At 43.2% G+C, this 19,605-nt stretch overlaps 1 protein-coding gene, 2 non-coding genes and 1 pseudogene across 3 annotated transcripts; all 4 read right to left on the reverse strand.

Moving 5' to 3' along the window:
• Positions 1-4,299: 4,299 nt before the first annotated feature.
• LOC125511060 lies at positions 4,300-5,039 on the reverse strand. Its single transcript, XM_048676340.1, has 2 exons — positions 4,867-5,039; positions 4,300-4,707 (listed from the first exon to the last, which is right to left on the reverse strand). The coding sequence occupies exons 1-2, from the start codon at positions 4,937-4,939 to the stop codon at positions 4,586-4,588; spliced, it is 195 nt and encodes a 64-aa protein (XP_048532297.1). The 5' UTR covers positions 4,940-5,039; the 3' UTR covers positions 4,300-4,585.
• Positions 5,040-5,173: 134 nt separating this feature from the next.
• On the reverse strand, positions 5,174-9,217 carry LOC125511059 (annotated as a pseudogene).
• A 1,474-nt stretch (positions 9,218-10,691) lies between these two features.
• On the reverse strand, positions 10,692-10,911 carry LOC125511899. The gene has a single exon (XR_007285170.1). It is a non-coding gene; the product is annotated as a small nucleolar RNA U3 (small nucleolar RNA).
• Positions 10,912-14,903: 3,992 nt separating this feature from the next.
• On the reverse strand, positions 14,904-15,122 carry LOC125511902. Its single transcript, XR_007285172.1, has one exon. It is a non-coding gene; the product is annotated as a small nucleolar RNA U3 (small nucleolar RNA).
• Positions 15,123-19,605: the final 4,483 nt, after the last annotated feature.

Consider the following 19,605-nt stretch of genomic DNA (forward strand, 5'->3'; position numbering starts at 1 on the left):
TGATGACATACTGATATTCGGAACAAACCTCAAAGGCATTGAGGAGGTCAAATCGTTTCTATCTCAGAACTTTGAGATGAAAGACCTTGGTGTGGCTGATGTTATCTTGAACATCAAGCTACTGAGAGATAATGAGGGTGGGATCACACTTCTGCAATCCCATTACGTTGAGAAGGTGTTGAGTCGTTTTGGATATTCGGACTGCACACCATCTCAAACACCATATGATCCTAGCGTATTGATTCGAAAGTCCAAAGGCATGGCTAAAGATCAATTGAGATACTCTCAAATCATTGGTTCACTAATGTACCTAGCGAGCGCAACGAGGCCTGACATCGCGTTTGCTGTGAGCAAACTGAGCTGGTTTGTTTCCAAACCGGGTGATGTACATTGGCATGCTGTTGAGAGAGTTATGCGCTATCTGAAAGGTATTATGAACTATGAACTTCACTATACCGGATACCCATCGGTACTTGAAGGGTATAGTGATGCGAATTGGATCTCTGATGCTGATGAGATGAAGGCCACAACTGGGTATATGTTTACTCTTGGAGGTGGCGCTGTTTCCTGGAAGTCTTGCAAGCAAACGATCTTAACGAGATCGACAATGGAAGCAGAATTAACGGCATTAGACACATCTAGTGTTGAAGCAAGATGGCTTTGAGATCTTTTGATGGACTTGCCATTGGTCGATAAACCGGTTCCGGCTATCCTTATGAACTGTGACAATCAGACTGTCATCACCAAGGTGAAGAGTTCAAAGGACAACATGAAGTCCACCAAACACATAAGAATGAGATTAAAAGCTGTCAGAAAATTAAGAAACTCCGGAGTGATAGCGTTGGACTATGTCCATACGGCTAAGAATCTGACAGATCCCTTTACAAAAGGGCTATCACGTGTTGTGATAGATAATGCATCGAGGGAGATGGGTATGAGACCCACATGAGTTGCCATGGTGGTAACCCAACCTATGTGATCGGAGATCCCGTGAACTAGGACCTGGGAAAACAAGCCAGTGGTGAGCTAAGGAGAGTAACTATACTAACCCACTCCGTTGGAGATGCAATACTCTCGATACTGTATGGTAGGATGACTACGGTCTTAATGTGTTCCAAAGCTTATAAAAGCAAGATGCTATCCTACAGAGCGATCTTTGGAGGAACACACCTATATGAGCCCGACTGCTGGTCACAGTCTATGAGATTGGGGTGATCTCTAGTAAGCTCATGAATAGGCCAGGAGTGTGACTTATATGCTCCACCCGAGGGGTCAGCCTTCGGCAGCCTAGTACTAGTAAGACATGTAGTGAAACTTCTTTATGCTAAACTGACGATTCAAGGCATAGTCCATTGTTCAGTTGTGAAGGAGTGTAGCCACTTGTTCTAGGTGAAGTTCAACCTTAACAGGTCTTCACTGAAACACTGGTATATCGAAACAGCAATTGGAACAGAGGACACAATGGGCCCTCGAGATCTGGTGGGGGATTGCTGAAATCTGAGATGGGCTCTAGGCCCATATTGCAATTTCTGAAAAATCTCTAAGGGCCCATGTGGGTTATATGGCACTAGGTGTAGTGGGAAGTTTAGTCCCACCCCGGAAGTGGAAGGAGAGTTGGAGTGGTTTATAAGGGTTTCTCTTCTACATGCTATTGGAGCTTGAGAAGAGAAGAGGCCCTCGCGCACTCCTCCTCCGCCGCCCGCCTCGCCACGCCACGCCACGCCTTGTCACGACGCGCCGCGGGTTGCGAGATTGAGCCGAGCCGAGCTCACACCTACGCGCTTATTTTTGCCAGTCACTAACGGGGAGTTTTCTGACAGCTGGGCCACGATCTTAGACGTCGGATCGTGGGCTGTCACGGACTCGGACGTGGGTCGAGCCCACGTCTCTCCACGCGGCTGCGCCTATAAGTATGCGGTGTCTCCTAACCCTAGCCGCCACGAACAGATCACATCTGCTCACGCGCACGCCCACCGTCGTTCCTTTGCTGCTGCTGCCGCCGGTGACTCCATCCCGTCCGCCGCGTACACGGTCGACGGGAGAGCAGGTCTCCGAAACCACGCCCTTCTGGTTCCTGTACGGGGTGAGGGGCGAATAGGTTTTTGGGCAGCGATTACGCGACTGCTCGCTTCCGATCGTCTACTTCCTCTACGTCCGCGTCGCCTTCATCATCACCATGTCCACCGACACCGACCGTGCCGCCGCCGAGAAAGCTGAAGCCGACAAGAAGGCCGCCAAGGACGCCGCTGCTGCCACCAAAGCCGCGGCCTCTGCGTGGCCTACTGGAGGGTATAACTCGTTTATCCCGCTCCTGATTATTTTCATATTAGCAGTACTAGCAGTACGTGTAGATTTGTCTACTGTTTGCTTAGTACGTGCATGTTTAGATCAGAGTCACTACGTCATCAACTTAGTCAATGCCATGCTAGTGATTTACTCATGGATTAATTTAATCGAAAAATTGCCTATTTACTCAACACAGATCGCGCCGCACCGCGTTGGTGTTGTTCTTTACAGTAATATATATGATCTCGGCGCAAAATTCCAACGTGTCTTGGAAGTTCTCAATCTTATCTTTCTAAATCACTTCTTTTCTTGTTTGCGGACTGGCTTTTAAAATCCTTTAACACTTTTGTTCTGTTATACTCCTCATATTATGCGGGACGTGTAGGTCAATTAGTTAGCCAGCTATTAAATTGAAAAAAAATGGGTAAGAACCACTGCATTGTTTTACTAGTGTTGGCATCCACATCGCTTAACTTTGAAACTCATGATTCAGGCAGAGCTGCTTGTAGCTTCCGAGTGTGGGCGAAATATCTGGCTAGCCTCCCCTCCGAACATCGCTTGTATCCCTCTGTGCAATAAAGCTTCTCGGTTGCTATAATAATTGTTTTTTCAGCTAAAAAGAGTTGTTGTTTTTCCCTTTAATGCCTCTTTAGATTATAGAAAACCCATTTGCGTGAGATATGCTCTTTTCTTCAAAAGAATGGATTTATGCTATTTGTTTGAAGAACGGGTTTATGCTCTTAGTTTTTATCATAGGTTAATGAATTTACAACACGGTAAAGGCAAAGCGCAAGTGAGTGAGCTGGTCATAGTGCGTGACGGGTCGTTGGTCTGCCGTGCAAAACTGCGCGTGCACCATGTAGATGGTGTGTGTGCTAATGTGCGTGTGGGTCGCGACGTGTTGGTGTCATTTATAATAATGTACATGATTTGGGCTCTAACGGGGTGGAAAATCAGATGTGACGTGGAGGTTCTCATGTCTGCTCAAATTGCATTTTTTGTTTTTGCAAACTGGCTTTTAAATTCCTTTTAACACTTTTATTATGTTACTTCTCAGATTATGCAGGATGTGTAGGTCGATTTGTTAGCTAGCTACAGTGTTAAATTAAAAAATGGTTAAGATTCAGTGCATTACTTTACAAATGTTGATATGAATGTCATTGGCTCCGCCCCCTAGGTCATGTAATTTCGAGGCTTATAATTTAGTCAAAGTTGCTTGTAGCTTAGAGTGTGAACGAAATATGTGGCTCGCCTTCCCACAGAACATAGCTTGTGTCCCTGTGAACATTATGGTTGCTCTAAAAATAATAATTCTTTTGACTAAAGAAGTTCTTGTTTTTCTTTAAGGCCTCTTTGGATTATAGAAGGTTCATTTATGTAAAATATGCTCTTTTTTAAGAAATGATGGATTTTTTTTGCGGGTGAAGAGAGGATGGATTATGCTCTTTAAAAAAAAGATTTATGCTCTTAGTATTCATCATAGATTGATGAATTTATAACGAGGCGTAGGTAAAGTGCAAACGTGAGTGAGCTGATCATAGCGCGTGATAGGCCGTTAGTCCGCCGTGCAAAAATGTGCGTGTGCGTCAGATGTCGTCTATGCTGATGTAACGGTGAACGTGACAACGTGCATCGAGCCGTATTGGTGTCCTTTACAATAATGTATATGATTTTAGCTCTAAAAGGAGATAAATTCCGATGTGCCATGGAAGTTCTCAAACTTGTCTTTTAAATTACTTTCTTTTTGCCATGAACCAGCTTTTAAAATCCTTTAACGCTTTTATTCTGTTCTTAGATTATGCAAGATGTGTCGGTCGATTAGTTTGGTAGCTATTAAATAAATTATAAAAATGGGTAGAACCACCGCATTATTTTACAATCTTGACATCAATGTCTCTGCTATACAAACCCATACACAACAATATAATACAAATATCCACAAACAATTGAAAGCGCAAACACACAACAAGCACACAAGTCAACCGAGAAATTATGACTGAGCAAAAAACAATGGAAAAGAAACCAAACTCAATACCATTAGGTAAGGCACCCAGAGCTTTCTATATACAGATACATCAGCTCAACCTCACACTCACATCAAAGCAAAGGCGACGTCTCAACCTCACCCACAAAGTCACTAGATGCACACATCAGACCGGTGTCACACACGCACACACACAAGGAAAGTATCTGCTCGTCTTTTCCCGGACGGCATTGCCATTGAAACTGTGCAGTTCCACACGAAAGATGATGGCCGCCGGCTCGACGGCGAAAACCGCGTGCCGCCGCCATGGCCGTCCTAGAGCTTCAGCTTCACCATGGCCGGGTGGCGGTGCGAGTCGACCAGGATGGACCACAGGACGTGCACATCTTCGTCCTCGCAGGACTTGACGTCCTTGTACAGGATCCTCATCCCCCTCCCTGCCAACAAGCACAACAATGTCAGTGCCTAGCAAACAACAATGGCACAAGGAAGAGAAAAACAGAGCCCCATTCCCCCCAACCGTCCACAATGCTACAACAGAAGAAATCAAGATTTCCACAACAAAGCAAACAAGACGAGAAGTCGGTCGATCTTACGGTATTTGCGCGCCGAATGTGCGCGGACAATGATCTTCCTCAGGGGGGAGAAGAGGGAGCGGAGCCACCCCATGAGGAAGGCAGGAAGCCTTGATGATAGAGCCCGAGGGTTATGGCCTCATGGGGTGGGGTGGGGTGAAATGAGGGAGCAGAGCAGAGGCTGCAAGGCAGGGATGTATGTATGCAGGGGAGAGGAAACAAAAAGGGGTCTAGGTTAGAGAGGAAGTAACCATCAATCAGGCCCTGCTTTTTGGCACGAGGTGAAGTTCAGTGCACTGTACCCTTCTTCCCCTCCACCCCTGCCACATGTCTTGGGCTTCCTTCCTTGCAACCCAATCATGGTGCTTTTCAGCCATTTTGTTCTGGTATCTTGTCCCTTTCCTCTTCTTACTCTTCCTACCTCCTCCCCCTTTCGACAAGGCCGTGGCCGGCCCCAAACCTAACCATGAAAAAGAATCATGTGAGTGAGTGCTGCCAATTCTGAAATCTCCACAGCAAAAAACAAAACAAAAATCTGCATTTCGGCATCATCGCTATCATTACATAATCTATACTGGTGGAGGACTGCAGATGAACCTTCTTTTTCTCCTGGAATAGTAGCTGAATCAACTATTCTTAGTTTTTAGTAACGGCAGCTACACTTGCAGTGCAAGAGCGCACTTGAATAATGGTAGCTGGTTTTGGAATAGCATGGCAGTTCAATATTCATAGCTTTTAGTACAAGTATATATACGGTTGCTGATTTTGGGCGGTGCAATTTTACAAGTATGAAACATGATTTCACCTACTTCTAGGAGAATTGCAGTTCACACACATACACACACTTTACAAGTATGAAACATGAAAAAGAATAATGTGAGTGAGTGCTGCCAATTCTGAAATCCCCGCGGCGATAACTGCATTTCAGCGCCATCACCATCGTAGTACTATATTATATACTGATGAGGACTGCACATGGACTTTTTAATTTTTCTTCTAGAATAGTAGCCCATGAACTAAATCTGTTAAACTTGTAGTGCAAGAGTTCACCTGAATACACTAGAAAACTGGTGGCTGGTCTTGGTATATCATGGTGGTTCAATATTCTTAGCTTTCAGTACAAGTAAATGGTTGCTGCTTTTGGGTGGCGCAAGATTACAAGTATGAAACATTATCTTGCCTACTTTTAGGAGTATCACGATTCACACATAGTATTGTTTAGCATAGTATGGAAGTCACTTAAGATTAATTAACTATGTGCTAAGCTTAAACTAACATTTTATTTTTAGATAGATATATTATGTCTAGTCACCAAACCTTTTCGCTACTGCAAGCCTCTCCTTATGTGAGAATTTAATATAAAATTCGCTTAATCAATACTAAAATGCAGTAAATCCCTCTTAATGATGTGTTACGCTCACGAGCTCGACCCAACATTCAGTACAAAGTATCTTTATTTGGGACAGCAAATTATATGTGTAAAATTAGCATGTTTCTAAGCACACATGTTTTTTTAAGGAAGACACCTCAGGGGTATTCATTGATTAGATAAACATGTTACATCCTTGATTATTTCAATCTCTAGATATGTGAAGGAATCCTGCACTAATGGCATGACCCACTTGTCTGATCGAAGAGATGGTTGGCCTGAGTTTCCATTCAACCGATGGCATTAGGAATATGTCGCATCGATTGCTTGAACAACAGCTATATTATCAGATAACAGGGTGCAGTTATTGATTTGAAGCTGATCGAACATATGTGTGGCTACAAGTAAAGCATGAGCTTCTGCATCAGCTACAGAGAAGCAGAGCTTGCACTTTGATACATGCAGAGATGCATGGCGTGTTGGCACAAATGTAAATTTCAAGACCTGCAGCATGAGATTGAGAAATAGAAGCAAGTTGCTGCCGGATGATGTTCACCGTCTGTCAGTCGATCTGCTCCATTAAATATAGATGGTACCAGCAAAACATTAGACTGGCAGGGGAGGGAGGTCTCTGCACAAAGGGCTAGAGCGTGAGAGCGACATGCGCATTAGCAGTGTGCAGAACAGAATGGATAGTGGTGTTTTCCCCCTTAAAACTTGGATCATTTCTAGCTTTCCAAATGTGCCAGAGAAGATAGAGGTCATAATCAATTACAGAAGACTCAGGTGCTTGAGAAAAGATAGTATGAATAAAACTAGCACATGTGAAATTATCATCAGAGTGGGCCTCAGTTCAAAAGGATGGATAGAGTGAAACCAAATAGCTCTGGAGTAAGGGCAGTTGAAGAATTAGTGTTCGTCTGTTTCAAGATCTCCAAATCTATCGCAGTTGGGAGAAACTTTTTAAAATTCTCCCATGCAACAGCCAAAGATTTAGTAAGTGGTCTCCAAACAAAAGTCTGAACACTAGCAAGAACATTTTCATTTTTCCAAACTTGTTTAACAAAGCCGAGGCTAATCTGATTAAAGTTCATCTCAGTGATAGTATCATTTATTTTTGGTTAATGTAAGAAGATTCTGTAGGCACTTTGAGATGTACAGTTACCTGATTTGGAGGGTCTCCAGCAAACATCTTGCCCATGCTCCAAGTGCTCGTCCAGTGTTATATGAATACATTTAATCAATTTCCTTTAAGATATATGAATAGATTTAATCAATTTCCTTTAAGATAACCCCAGAATAGACAAGTTTTAGAATCATAATTTTACAATTGATGATAAGCTTTGCCATAAATGATAAGACAAAATTTTCAAATGCATGACACAAAGGAACAGAACAAATTATTTGAAAGTCTATTATTAAAGGTACTATTCCATATTCTCTAAGAATTAGAGAAACTTTTAATACCACGAAACTCAACCTCAGTATTGATTTGTTAACCGCTAGCACTGCAGATCAAGTCATCCTGGCAGAAAAACACACAAATGAATTCCCGTAAAGTATCCCCTCCGTTCCAAATTACTCGTCGTGGTTTTAGTTCAAATTTGAACTAAAACCACGACGAGTAATTTGGAACGGTGGGAGTAGTATTCAAATGCTATGGCCGTGGCCTCGTGGTCGTGGGTGCACAAAATCAGGAACACTAGTCAAAAAAGATAAACAGCCAGTCCTAGTTGAGATTTGCATGGAGCACAGGTTCTTCAAGGTCCATTCTGCGCCAGCCACCGGCCAAAGACGACAACTGATCCACCTTATCATACAACCCAAGGAGACCACCGGTGTGAACAAACAGGACCTTTCGCCCTTCCCACTTGGCTTGATTATCTGACATGTCCTTCAGCATATCGTAAGCCGCCTTCCCGGTGTAGACCGGATCGAGCACGATGCCTGTCGCCGCAGCGACATCCTTCACAAATCTAAGTTCATCACCCGTGCTCTTGGCATAACCCAAGCCCTTGGCATCTTCAATGCTGACTATATCATGTGAGTCCAGACCAGACTGAAGCCCATCGATCAGACCTTGAACACAGTCATAGAAGTATTTAGGGCCATAGCAGACAGAGAAGGCGTGGACTTTGGCCTTCAGGCTACTCAGCTGCGATCCCAAAGCGAGGCCGGCGACGGTTCCGCCGCTGCCGCACGCGACAACAATGTCATCAAACTGAAGACCACCATCAGATGACTGAATTTGTTCCTCAATCTCCCTTACTGCTTCGATGTATCCCCAATTCCCCAGTGCGTTCGATCCGCCGGCAGGGATCACGTACGGCCGCCGCCCCTCTTCCAGGAGCCTCTTCTTCAGCAGTTCGGTGAGAGCCACGCTCCCAAACTTCAAAAATTCTCTCTGCGAGACCAGGTCGATGTGCGCGCCCAGCAGCCTCTCGACGAGCAGGTTGCCGACCAGGCCGGGGTCCCGGTCCACGAGGAGCTTGGGGGTGCAGAGTATCAGATAGGAGTCGAGGCCGGCGTACTTGGCGGCCACGGCGGTGGCCCGGCAGTGGTTGCTCTGGATGCCGCCGGCGGTGACGACGCAGTCGGCGCCCCGCGCGGCGGCGTCCGCCACGAGGAACTCGAGCTTCCGCGCCTTGTTGCCGCTCAGCTGCATGCCGGCGAGGTCGTCCCGCTTGATCTACACCTCCGTGCCCTTGGGCAGGTCGGGCAGGTTCCACCGGTGGATCGGGGTCGGGAAGTGGCCGAGGGAGAAGGTGTGGGACGGGGCGTGGGAAAGGCCCGACGCCCAGGGCGGCAGCGCGTAGGGCTTGCTGGAGAGGAAGCCGCCGATCCGGGAGGCTGCAGCTGCGCTGGCTACGGTGGACGTACGGCGGAGGACGGCAGCCTGGGGAGAGAACGAAGGGAGGACGCAGGTGCCGAGCGCCATTGCTCCGGCGGCGGCGGATTGAAATCTCAGACCGATGTTCTCGTTTTTTTTTTCTTTTGAGTCAAAGAGCGATGTTCTCGTGGGTTTGTCCGTCGGGCCTGTCGCTCATGTGGGCTTTGGGCGACGTTTTTTACCGGGTTTGAAGCCCGGCCCGCCCAGTTTCCAGGGCGCCCACGCTTTTTTTTTCCTATATGCGGAGGCACGTGTCAGTTCATCATTGTCACAGCGCAGCGGGACGAGGGCGGGGAGGCGAGCTGCCGGCGAGGGAACGAGGCAGGAAATGGAGGGGATGGAGAGGAGCACGGCGGGGGCTCCCCCATTGGCCCTGCCAAGAGCGAGTGGTGAGTCGCCGGCGAGGCAGGTACGGCGAGCCCCGCCTTTGCCCCCATTCGCTCAGCGCCTCGTCTCATCCGCCGGTAGTCGCCGCGGCTGGAGGCGCCGATGCGCGCCACCCAGTCGACGGGCACCATGGCTTGGTTTCCCCAGTCAGCCGTGTGCTTGGCCCTCCGTTCGGTTCAGGGAGCTTTGTTTCAGAACCTTGCTCCTCTGTTCGGCTTTGTGACTCAGTTCCAGATTCTTGCAAGGTTCGCCATGTACCCTGCTCCTGCCTTTGCCTAAGATGGGTCCATTTTAATTGAGGCAGACATGAATTTTTGGTACAGTTCCTAAAGCTGCATCCAGAGCTCGATGATAGCATTCATGTGATGTGATCAGGCCTGAGTGTTGTAATCTGTTCCCTCCGTGTGTTTGATTCCTGCTGCTTAGTACAGTCATAACTGCTGAAAATATGGGCTGTACGAGTGCAGTATCTGGACAGTGCTGTTCTTACTTCTTAGACCAGAGTTGAGTGAAAGTTTCCTGTTTTACTTTCTGCTGCTACAAAAAAAACTGAACTGGGATCATTTTTATATAAAATGGAGCCGGTGGGAGAGCCCCTGATTATCAAGTAAAAAAAATTGGTAGAAAGCCAGCTAGAAGCAAGCTACAGTAACATATTGTGACTAGTGGTGGTTTTTGCCGGCCCATTTCATCTTGTTCATCGCGTGGACAGTAGATCATTTTTATCTTGTTGATGCTGCTACAGTAACTATCACTTCTTCAGTTATTTTGAAAAAAAGAGTCTGGCTTAAAAAACAGAAGGGAAAAAATTGGTAGAAAGCCAGCTAGAAGCAAGCTACAGTAACATATTGTGACTAGTGGTGGTTTTTGCCGGCCCATTTCATCTTGTTCATCGCGTGGACAGTAGATCATTTTTATCTTGTTGATGCTGCTACAGTAACTATCACTTCTTCAGTTATTTTGAAAAAAAGAGTCTGGCTTAAAAAACAGAAGGGAAAAAATTGGTAGAAAGCCAGCTAGAAGCAAGCTACAGTAACATATTGTGACTAGTGGTGGTTTTTGCCGGCCCATTTCATCTTGTTCATCGCGTGGACAGTAGATCATTTTTATCTTGTTGATGCTGCTACAGTAACTATCACTTCTTCAGTTATTTTGAAAAAAAGAGTCTGGCTTAAAAAACAGAAGGGAAAAAATATTTGTAGTCTGTCAGACAACCTCTGGGCCACCCTGCACAGGTGTGAGCCAGGCAGGGACGATCCTCTACAGCCGTCGGATTGCCCCATCAGGGAAATCCTGGCCGTTAATCACGCTCTGGCCCAGAGGTCAGAATGCATCAACCAGACTGAAGTGCTTGCCTCCTTATTGGTAAAGGATGCAGCGGTACGAGCCTATAGAACAGATCCTGTTCAAGTAAGGTCGTGCTACCTGCTGCTGCGCCTCGGCTTATAAGCTGGTTCTGCTCCCTGTAAACTGGCGAGGTGGGACTAATGTTAGGCATGCTGCTGCACAGCAGCGCCAACGCCCCCTCGGTGGGAGCTTTTAGGACTGGTAAGTGCTGGCCCGTGAGGTTGGTGGGCTGCTGCCTGTTAGATAGACAGAGCCCGGCCCATCTGAGAAACATCAGTCTCGTATGGCTTTTCTTTCCTACCTCAAAAAAAAGTATGGCTTTTTTGTTTCCTTTTTCGTTGCATCAGCTTTCCATTTTTGTTACTAGTAACAGTTCAGAAGTTGTTCTCAAATGTTACAGTATCCACTTGTCACTTATTATTTCTCACAAATTATCAGCACGCTAGTCAATGTTAAAACTCTCCATGTCCCGAAAGTACGCGCCAACTAGAACAACAATTGTGCAGACCAGGCAATTTTGCATGACAGGTAAATATAATATGCACACATTACCTTGTGACACGGACGAGCCTTAATCTGTGGGAACTTGAACTCCGTGTGGTTTGGATTCATGCACTTGGTCTCTTCCCTTGTTGGAGTACCCCCAAGACCTGCGATCGCACTATGACTGAACATGTCATTGTAAAGAATGCAGGTCGCAGGAGAAAACAGTTCCAAATGTCGTACGTACTGTACAAGATTTCACCTTGATAATCTCAACCAGCTGATCAACTGAATTCTCACTAGCATTAGTGCGCACCTTTTCTTTTTGTTCTTACCAAGAATGTTTCGCATGTTATTTTCGCAATCAGCAGGACTCGTGCATTTAAATTTCTACCTAATTATAGAAGATAACTTACCAAGGCTTTTGCACTGCCAAAATCACAGATTTTGATATGTGGGTTAACCAACAGTGGAAAGCTTACTAGGTTAGTACAGAATGTACTAGTGGTTATTCAAATTTGATTTGAGAATGTTTTTCCTGATCTAAAGAAAGCTCAACTAGCCAAACAACCAAGCGGAATTTGAGGAAACATATGTTTGGGACAACATACTAAGCATAGAAAAGGAGGTTAAAAATCTCACGACAACGTTCTATGGTTTAATATCACGGTGGCGGCTTCTGGTGAATAACAGACACTCAGACAGAATACTAGGGCCATGCTACAGAGAAAGAGCTTCTTTTTACAGGATTATACCTGTGTTATGTGTAACAGGCAAATGCTGGAAACAAGAGATCACTTGTTTTTCCTATGCCCATTTGCTAAAATGTGCTGGCAATATATTTGTCCTTCTTGGACATCAGCCCAGTCAGATGTTCAGGAGGAAGTTGAGCAACTCAAGCATTTGATCAACCTACCTTTTATTTTTTGCGGGTTTTTATTTTATTGATTTCCTGAGCAATCTGGACTACCAGAAATGATTTCATCTTCAACCAAATTCCTCCAAATATGTATAATTGCAGACGGTGTTTCAAGGAGGAGATGAAATGGCCTACTTACAGAGCTCAGAGGAAGGAGTACAGTGGCGTGGCTCACTGGGTGGCAGCATTCAGATGATCTACACACCTTGTACCTGCTGTATTTTGTTGTATCTCTTGTTTATTTCTTGTAGTTTCCTTCGATTTTTTCCCTGTATAGCTCTTTATTTTCTTTTTAAGAATTCCTATTTGTACCATTTATTTGAAAATTAATAAAAATATGCAGCAGAGTCCAGAATCCTGCTGTTTCCCTCAAAAATATCACGGTGGCAGATGCCAACACAATTATTATATTACAGGAACAATGGTTAGACGACTTATAACAATCACATATTGTGCTAATACTCGGTATCAAAAGGAAACTGAACGAACAACTCTGCTGCATGGCCAGGACATTACATTTCTGACTTGAACAACTACAAAGAGCAGACAGATTACAAATGTATGGAGAATTCCCTAACTAAAATTTCATCTGTAGCAAGAAAAAAATCAGCAGAATCACGCATTAGTTGAAGCATACAAATAATAAGGATGCACTAATGTGCAATTCATCAGTTATATTATCGTAGTCCCTAGAGATAAACCTTCATACTTCCACAAAAATGTGCACATACTTATCTCAGAAAAAAATGATAGCATCTCATCGCCTGCGTGATATACTGATATATACTAAGAAAAGAGAACCTTACAATTAACTAAACATACAAGAAGAAAGTTGCACTAGAAAATAAATCCAAAGACAGTAGAACTGACAGACTAGCTCAGCTGTATGCTTGAATGTCTCAGAATTCATTTTAGATTGTTAGTGAAGCCACTAATCTGAAACTTGTAGAAAGGTCCCAATACAGTACTCAACTATTGGAACATAAGTTTAGAGCAGGCCTGAGGACAAAAAAGTGCTGCAACTAAATAGGGAACATATCATATACTGATGTATTTAGTAACCAAGGAAATTCTGTAGCATGAGCTCCACATGACAGCATGTAGATAATTTTGGTAACATGTATGCCTAGTGCAAAGATTAACAGTAGAATAGTTTTTTGTAAAAAAGTGGAGATGGAGGACAATTGTGTAACTGTAAAGCATAACATCTCGTTCAGAAAAAGGACTGCCAAGTCATATCAGACCTGATAAGTCTATAGTTTGACATAAATGAGGGGCACTCTTTGATTCATTCTGTTGTACTGTCTTTTCATCCGGTTTACTGGCTCTGGAACTAACTCAAGGACAAGATTAAGATAAAGCCCATCCCCTTTAGTGGTTAAAAAAGGTACTGCTTAAGACCGACAATGTCAGGATGGTCAAGCATATACATAATTTACAATTCCCTGTTTTTGTACCAGTTATCTTGAAGAATCTTTTTTATGGCAACAACTTCTCCCGTTTCCTGACGTTTGGCCTGAAGAGTTGACAATAACAGGTTATATGCCTTCGACAATCAGTTGAGCATAGAGGCCAGTTTAGAAAACACAAAGGCCAGAAGTCTCCCTGAAATGCAACCCCAAAAGAACCAGTTCCCTGAAATACAACCCCAAAAGAAGTTTCCCTGACAGAAGTTATCATCAGAAGTTTCCCTGACAGACTATTTCATTAACCGCCATATCAGCAAATTTTGCTTCACAGCCACAATGTAGATTTTAGAGATTAATGTAGCATTGCGTTTACCTGTTTAGTGTTTAGGCAGACCATTTCGGCCAAGGATTGTGGTTGCAATTATGTGACCAGCTTCAGCACCAGAATCTGCAACCTTATCTGGCTCAGTGTCCAGGAAATGAAGAATTGAGTCACTTCATCTAGAAACAAGGTACAAACTTGATCAACAATTTTGCCTAGGCTTTTGTGTGAATAATGAGCCATAACAGGGCGAAGCCAGATCAGAAAACCATCCATTCCCAGGATGTAAAAGTCACTGCAAATCTATGGTAGAGTGAACCAATAGTTTTTCTTTTCTTTTGGCAAATCAGACATGCTTGCAACGAAATAATGAATCATTACACACAGACACACACACACAAAATTAGTTCTTCAGATTTTCTTGTCATCCAGCCATTAGTTCTTCAGTTTTTCTTGCCACCGTTATATTATGAGCTATATACTCATGTCATAGATAATTTGAGATGTGTGATTGCAAATAGAATATGTGGTTAAAACTGTCCGAAAATGGAAACGTAGAAGTCACTGCAAATCTATGGTAGAGTGAACCAATAGTTTTTCTTTTCTTTTGGCAAATCAGACATGCTTGCAACGAAATAATGAATCATTACACACAGACACACACCACACAGACACACACACACAAAATTAGTTCTTCAGATTTTCTTGTCATCCAGCCATTAGTTCTTCAGTTTTTCTTGCCACCGTTATATTATGAGCTATATACTCATGTCATAGATAATTTGAGATGTGTGATTGCAAATAGAATATGTGGTTAAAACTGTCCGAAAATGGAAACGTAGACAATGTATAGGAGACTGAATGTAATAGAATGAGATACTGAAAAAAGATACTGGCTAAAACGAGCACAAGGCAAAAAAAAAAGAATGTGTAGTCTGTCAGACAACCTCTGGGCCACCCTGCACAGGTGTGAGCCAGGCAGGAACGATCCTCTACAGCCGTCGGATTGCCCCATCAGGGAATCCTGGCCGTTAATCACGCTCTGGCCCAGAGGGCAGAATGCATCAACCAGACTGAAGTGCTTGCCTCCTTATTGGTAAAGGATGCAGCGGTACGAGCCTATAGAACAGATCCTGTTCAAGTAAGGTCGTGCTACCTTCTGCAGCGCCTCGCCTTATAACCTGGTTCCACTACCTGTAAACTGGCGAGGTGGGACTAATGTTAGGCGTGCAGCTGCGCAACAGCACCCCCTGGGAGCTTTTAGAAGGTCTCGTGGGTGGGTGTGCTGTGCTGGCCCGTGAGGTTGGGCCGATGCCTGCTGAGTACACAAGCCCGGCCCATCTGAGGAATGATTTTCTTGGTGGGGATATCTGAGAAATTCTAAATTGTTTGACGAGCCTTAACTTCTCACAGTTTATCAGCACACTTCTCAGTGTTAAAGCTCTCGCTGTTCCAAAAGTATGTGCCAACTAGAAAGCAATTGCTTTCAAAAAATAAAAATAAATTAGAACAGCAATTGTGCATGACACATTACCTTGTACCACGAGCCTTAATTTACGGGAACTTGAACTCCGTGTAGTTTGGATTCATGCACTTGATCTCTTCCCTTGTTGGAGTACCCCAAGACCTGCAAGGCACTATGACTGAACATGTCATTCTAAAGAATGCAGTTCGCAGGAGAAAACAGTTCCGAATGTCATAGTACCGGAGTACAAGATTTCACCTTGATAATCTCAACCAGCTGATCAACTCCACTTTCCCCAGGAAGAAAATATAAGCAAATGCCAGCACAATTATGTATATATAAGCAGATGCTTGGCATATCTGCAAAGTTACGAGATTACAGGAACAAGGATTAGACGACGACTTATAACAATCATATCAAAAAATAACTGAAGGAAGAATTCTGTTGCATGGTCGAGGCCTTATATTTCTGACTTAAACAACTACAAAGACCAAACAGATTACAGATGTATGGCACAACTCATTAACTAAATTTTTATCTGTAGTAAGAACAAAATCAGCAGAATTAAGAATTAGCTGAAGCATACAGCAGATGGTCTATCGTTGTCCGCACTACCACAAAAATGTGCAAATACTTATCTCGGAAAAAAATGATTTACCTGTGTGAATATATACTACTCCCTCTGTCCCCAAATGATGGCATATAAATTCAGTCAAAAAGTCAATTCTTTCTAAGTTGACCAAATATATAGAAGAAAATGTCAACTATTACAATACTGAATAAATAGATTATGAAGATATATCTAATGGTGGATATGTTCATATTGATTAGGTATTGTCTATCGTCATATTTTTGTATATATACTTGGTCTAACTTAGAAAGTATTGACTTTTTGATTGAATTTATATGCCATCTATTTAGGGACGGAGGTAGTAAGAAAATGGGACCTTATGATTAACTAAACATACAAGAAGAAAGTTGTACTCCCTCCGATCCAAATTAATTGACGCTTGGATCGGAGGGAGTACTATAGAACATATATCCAAACAAAGTAGAACGTACAGGCTGGATCAGTTGTATGTTTGAATTTCTCAGAATTTATTTTAGATTTTTAGTGAAAGCATCAATGTGAATAACTAATCTGAGACTTGTAGATAGGTCCCAATACAGTATTCAACTATTGGAACATAAGTTTAGAGTAGAGCGGGAATGAGGACAAAAATGTGATGCAACTAAGCAGGGAATATATCATATACAAATGTACTCCGTATTTAGTAACCAAGAAAATTATGTACCACGATCTCCACATGACAGCATGTAGATAATTTTGGTAACAAGTATGCCTAGTGCAAAGATTATTAAAAAGTTTTTGTAAAACATTAAAGATGGAGGACAATTGTGCAAAGCATAACATCGCTCAAAAAAATAACTGCCAAGTCATGTCAGACATAATACGTGTATAGTTTGACATAAGTGAGGGGCACTCTTTGAGTGATTCCTTCTTTTGTACTGTCTAGCATCCGGTTTACTGTCTCTGGAACAAACTCAAGGACAAGAATGTGATAAAACTCATCCCTTTCGGTGGTTAAAAGGAAGTAATGCTTAAGACCAACAATATTAGGATGATCAAGCATATGCCTAATTTCCAATTCCCTGTTTTTGTATCGCTTGTTTTGAAGAACCTTTTTTTATGGGAACACGTTTCTCGACATTTGGCCTGAAGAGTTGACAATAACAGGTTATATGCCTTCGACAATCAGTTGGGCATAGACCAGTTCAGACAACGCAAATGTCAGAACTCAGAAGTCTACCTGAAAAACAACCCAGAAGAACCAGTTCCAACCACATGTTCAGCGATGTAACTGACTGACTATTTCATTACCACGATATCAGCAAATTTTGCTTCACAGCCTATACTTGTTTGGGCAGACCATTTCGGCGACAGATTGTGGTAGCAGCTTCGGCACCAGAATCTGCAACCACATCTGGCTCAGTGTCCAGCAAATGAAGAATTGAGTTACTTCATCTAGAAACGAGGTGCAAAGTTGATCAACAATTTCCCCTAGGCTTTCTGTGAATATATATGAGCCATAACAGCGCGAAGCCAGAGCATAAAACCATGCATTCCCAAGATGTAAAACTCGCTGCAAACCTAGTTTTTGTTTTTTTGCGAATCACATATGCTTGCAACGAAATAATGATTCATTACAAATATTAAAATTCAAGCAGGGCCATATCCAGGGAGGCATATACTGTCTGCATTCACTACAAATGAAAGCTTCTATAAAGCTTCAAATATTTTTGCAACTAACCAAATCTTAGCTACAATAAATGCCCAAATGAATCGACAGGGACTGACAAACAGCACGTTGGGCCCAAAAGAAGCGAACCAACAGCAAGTTACTTGACCACCAAAAATTGTCAATGTGGAATGGTCCAGTGCAGGTTAAGTAGATCTGGTAATGAAGGCTCTATTTTAATTTAAAAGACTGAAATCGATAAGCTTAAGCTTGATTCAGACAGATGAAGCAAGGTAGCCAAAAAGAAGGCAGTTTTGCAGCCCAATTTATGTTAACCCACACAATGCTCCACTCAAGTTTGTCTAGGTTCTTGACTGCACACAGAGTAGAGAGCAACACAGAAAACCCCAAAGAGTTTTTTTCTCTTTATAATATCCATATACAACAAATCAATGATAAGCAAATGCCAACCTACAGTATAGTTAATTCATGTCTAGTCTAGTCTGGTTTAATAGTACTCGGCCTGTTTCAGAGGCCCATGATTTTGACTGAAGTTTCAAAAAAATATCCTGTATCAAGCGATTGATGAACCTAAAATTTTCTGTTGGAATGGAAGCATCAAGTGAATTAAATGCAATAAGGATAATTACAAAACGCAAACAGGAAAAGAAGATATAAAGTGGTGTCCTTATCAGCGAGAGAGAGAGAAATCAGGCTCTCTGATTTGAATGTACTGTGTATGATTCAGGATAATATGCTATTTTAACATGTCAAACATTACAGCTGAAGTGGTCCAGCAAGCGGAAAGGCTGCTTGATACCATCGATCATCATCGCCGATGTGGCGATGTCAATGCAACCTCCTTAATTAGAAAAGGAAAAGTAGAGCTGCACCCACCTTACTGGCTAGTAACACAATGCAGATGACTAAAAGAATAAGAAAAATACTGCAGGAGAGCACCAAGAAACCACACAAAGGAAGTCACAAGATGATCATTTTCGGAGATCTATAAAAATGGTACCAACCAAATTGCACACAATACGGTAATCTTCAGTTCCCTCCGTTCCAAAATAGATGACTCAACTTTGCACTAACTTAGGTTTTAGCATTTGAACTCCATGATCCTCAGATGGATCATCTGTCTCCTGCAAAAGATGGGCCTATTCAGATAACTAGAGGTAAGCACAAAAGGATTGTCATCAATGTAACAGACCTTAAAACCTCCACTTTCGCACATGGACCAAAGTTACATTGTGATAATATTTGTTACTGATCATAATGGAACAAAGGGGAAGAGCCATCATTAGACAATACTGTTACCATAAACAAATACCAGACAGCATTCTTTCTTAGAGCATTGCCATAGTTCAACTACTTGGAGCATTAGAACCGATCTCACTTAAGGCACAAACACAGAGGAGGGGAAGAGATGACAAAAACAGACTGGAATATCACTGGAACTTGCCAGACAATTCAAACACATCGTTTATGAAGATGACAAACCGAAAAGGAAAAAACTTGCCAGTTATGTTTGTCTTTCATGAGTTTCATCCCTCAATCTTCAGTTATCGTTCCCTCTGTATATATTTGGTTACTCTTCAGTTCCATCCGTGTTCATTTTTTGATAGGCGACGCCAGTGTGGCCGAGTTCAGGAAGGAGAACGCGATGGGGGTTGTTCGAGGTGCAAGTTCCAGGTCAGATGCGCGCTCAAGCTGCAGCTCGTGCCGGCAGACGTCGTGTTCCAGGAAGTCAAGTGCAGCTCGTTCTGCAGATTATTACAGAGACAACTGCAGTCTAAAAAAAGAAGTGAAAAAAAAAAGATTTGTAGTCTGTCAGACAACCTCTGGGCCACCCCCTGCACAGGTGTGAGCCTGGCAGGAACGATCCTCTACTTGGAGCATTAGAACCGATCTCACTTAAGGCACAAA

Source organism: Triticum urartu, chromosome 5, assembly GCF_003073215.2.
Source record: "Triticum urartu cultivar G1812 chromosome 5, Tu2.1, whole genome shotgun sequence".
Lineage (NCBI taxonomy): Eukaryota > Viridiplantae > Streptophyta > Magnoliopsida > Poales > Poaceae > Triticum > Triticum urartu.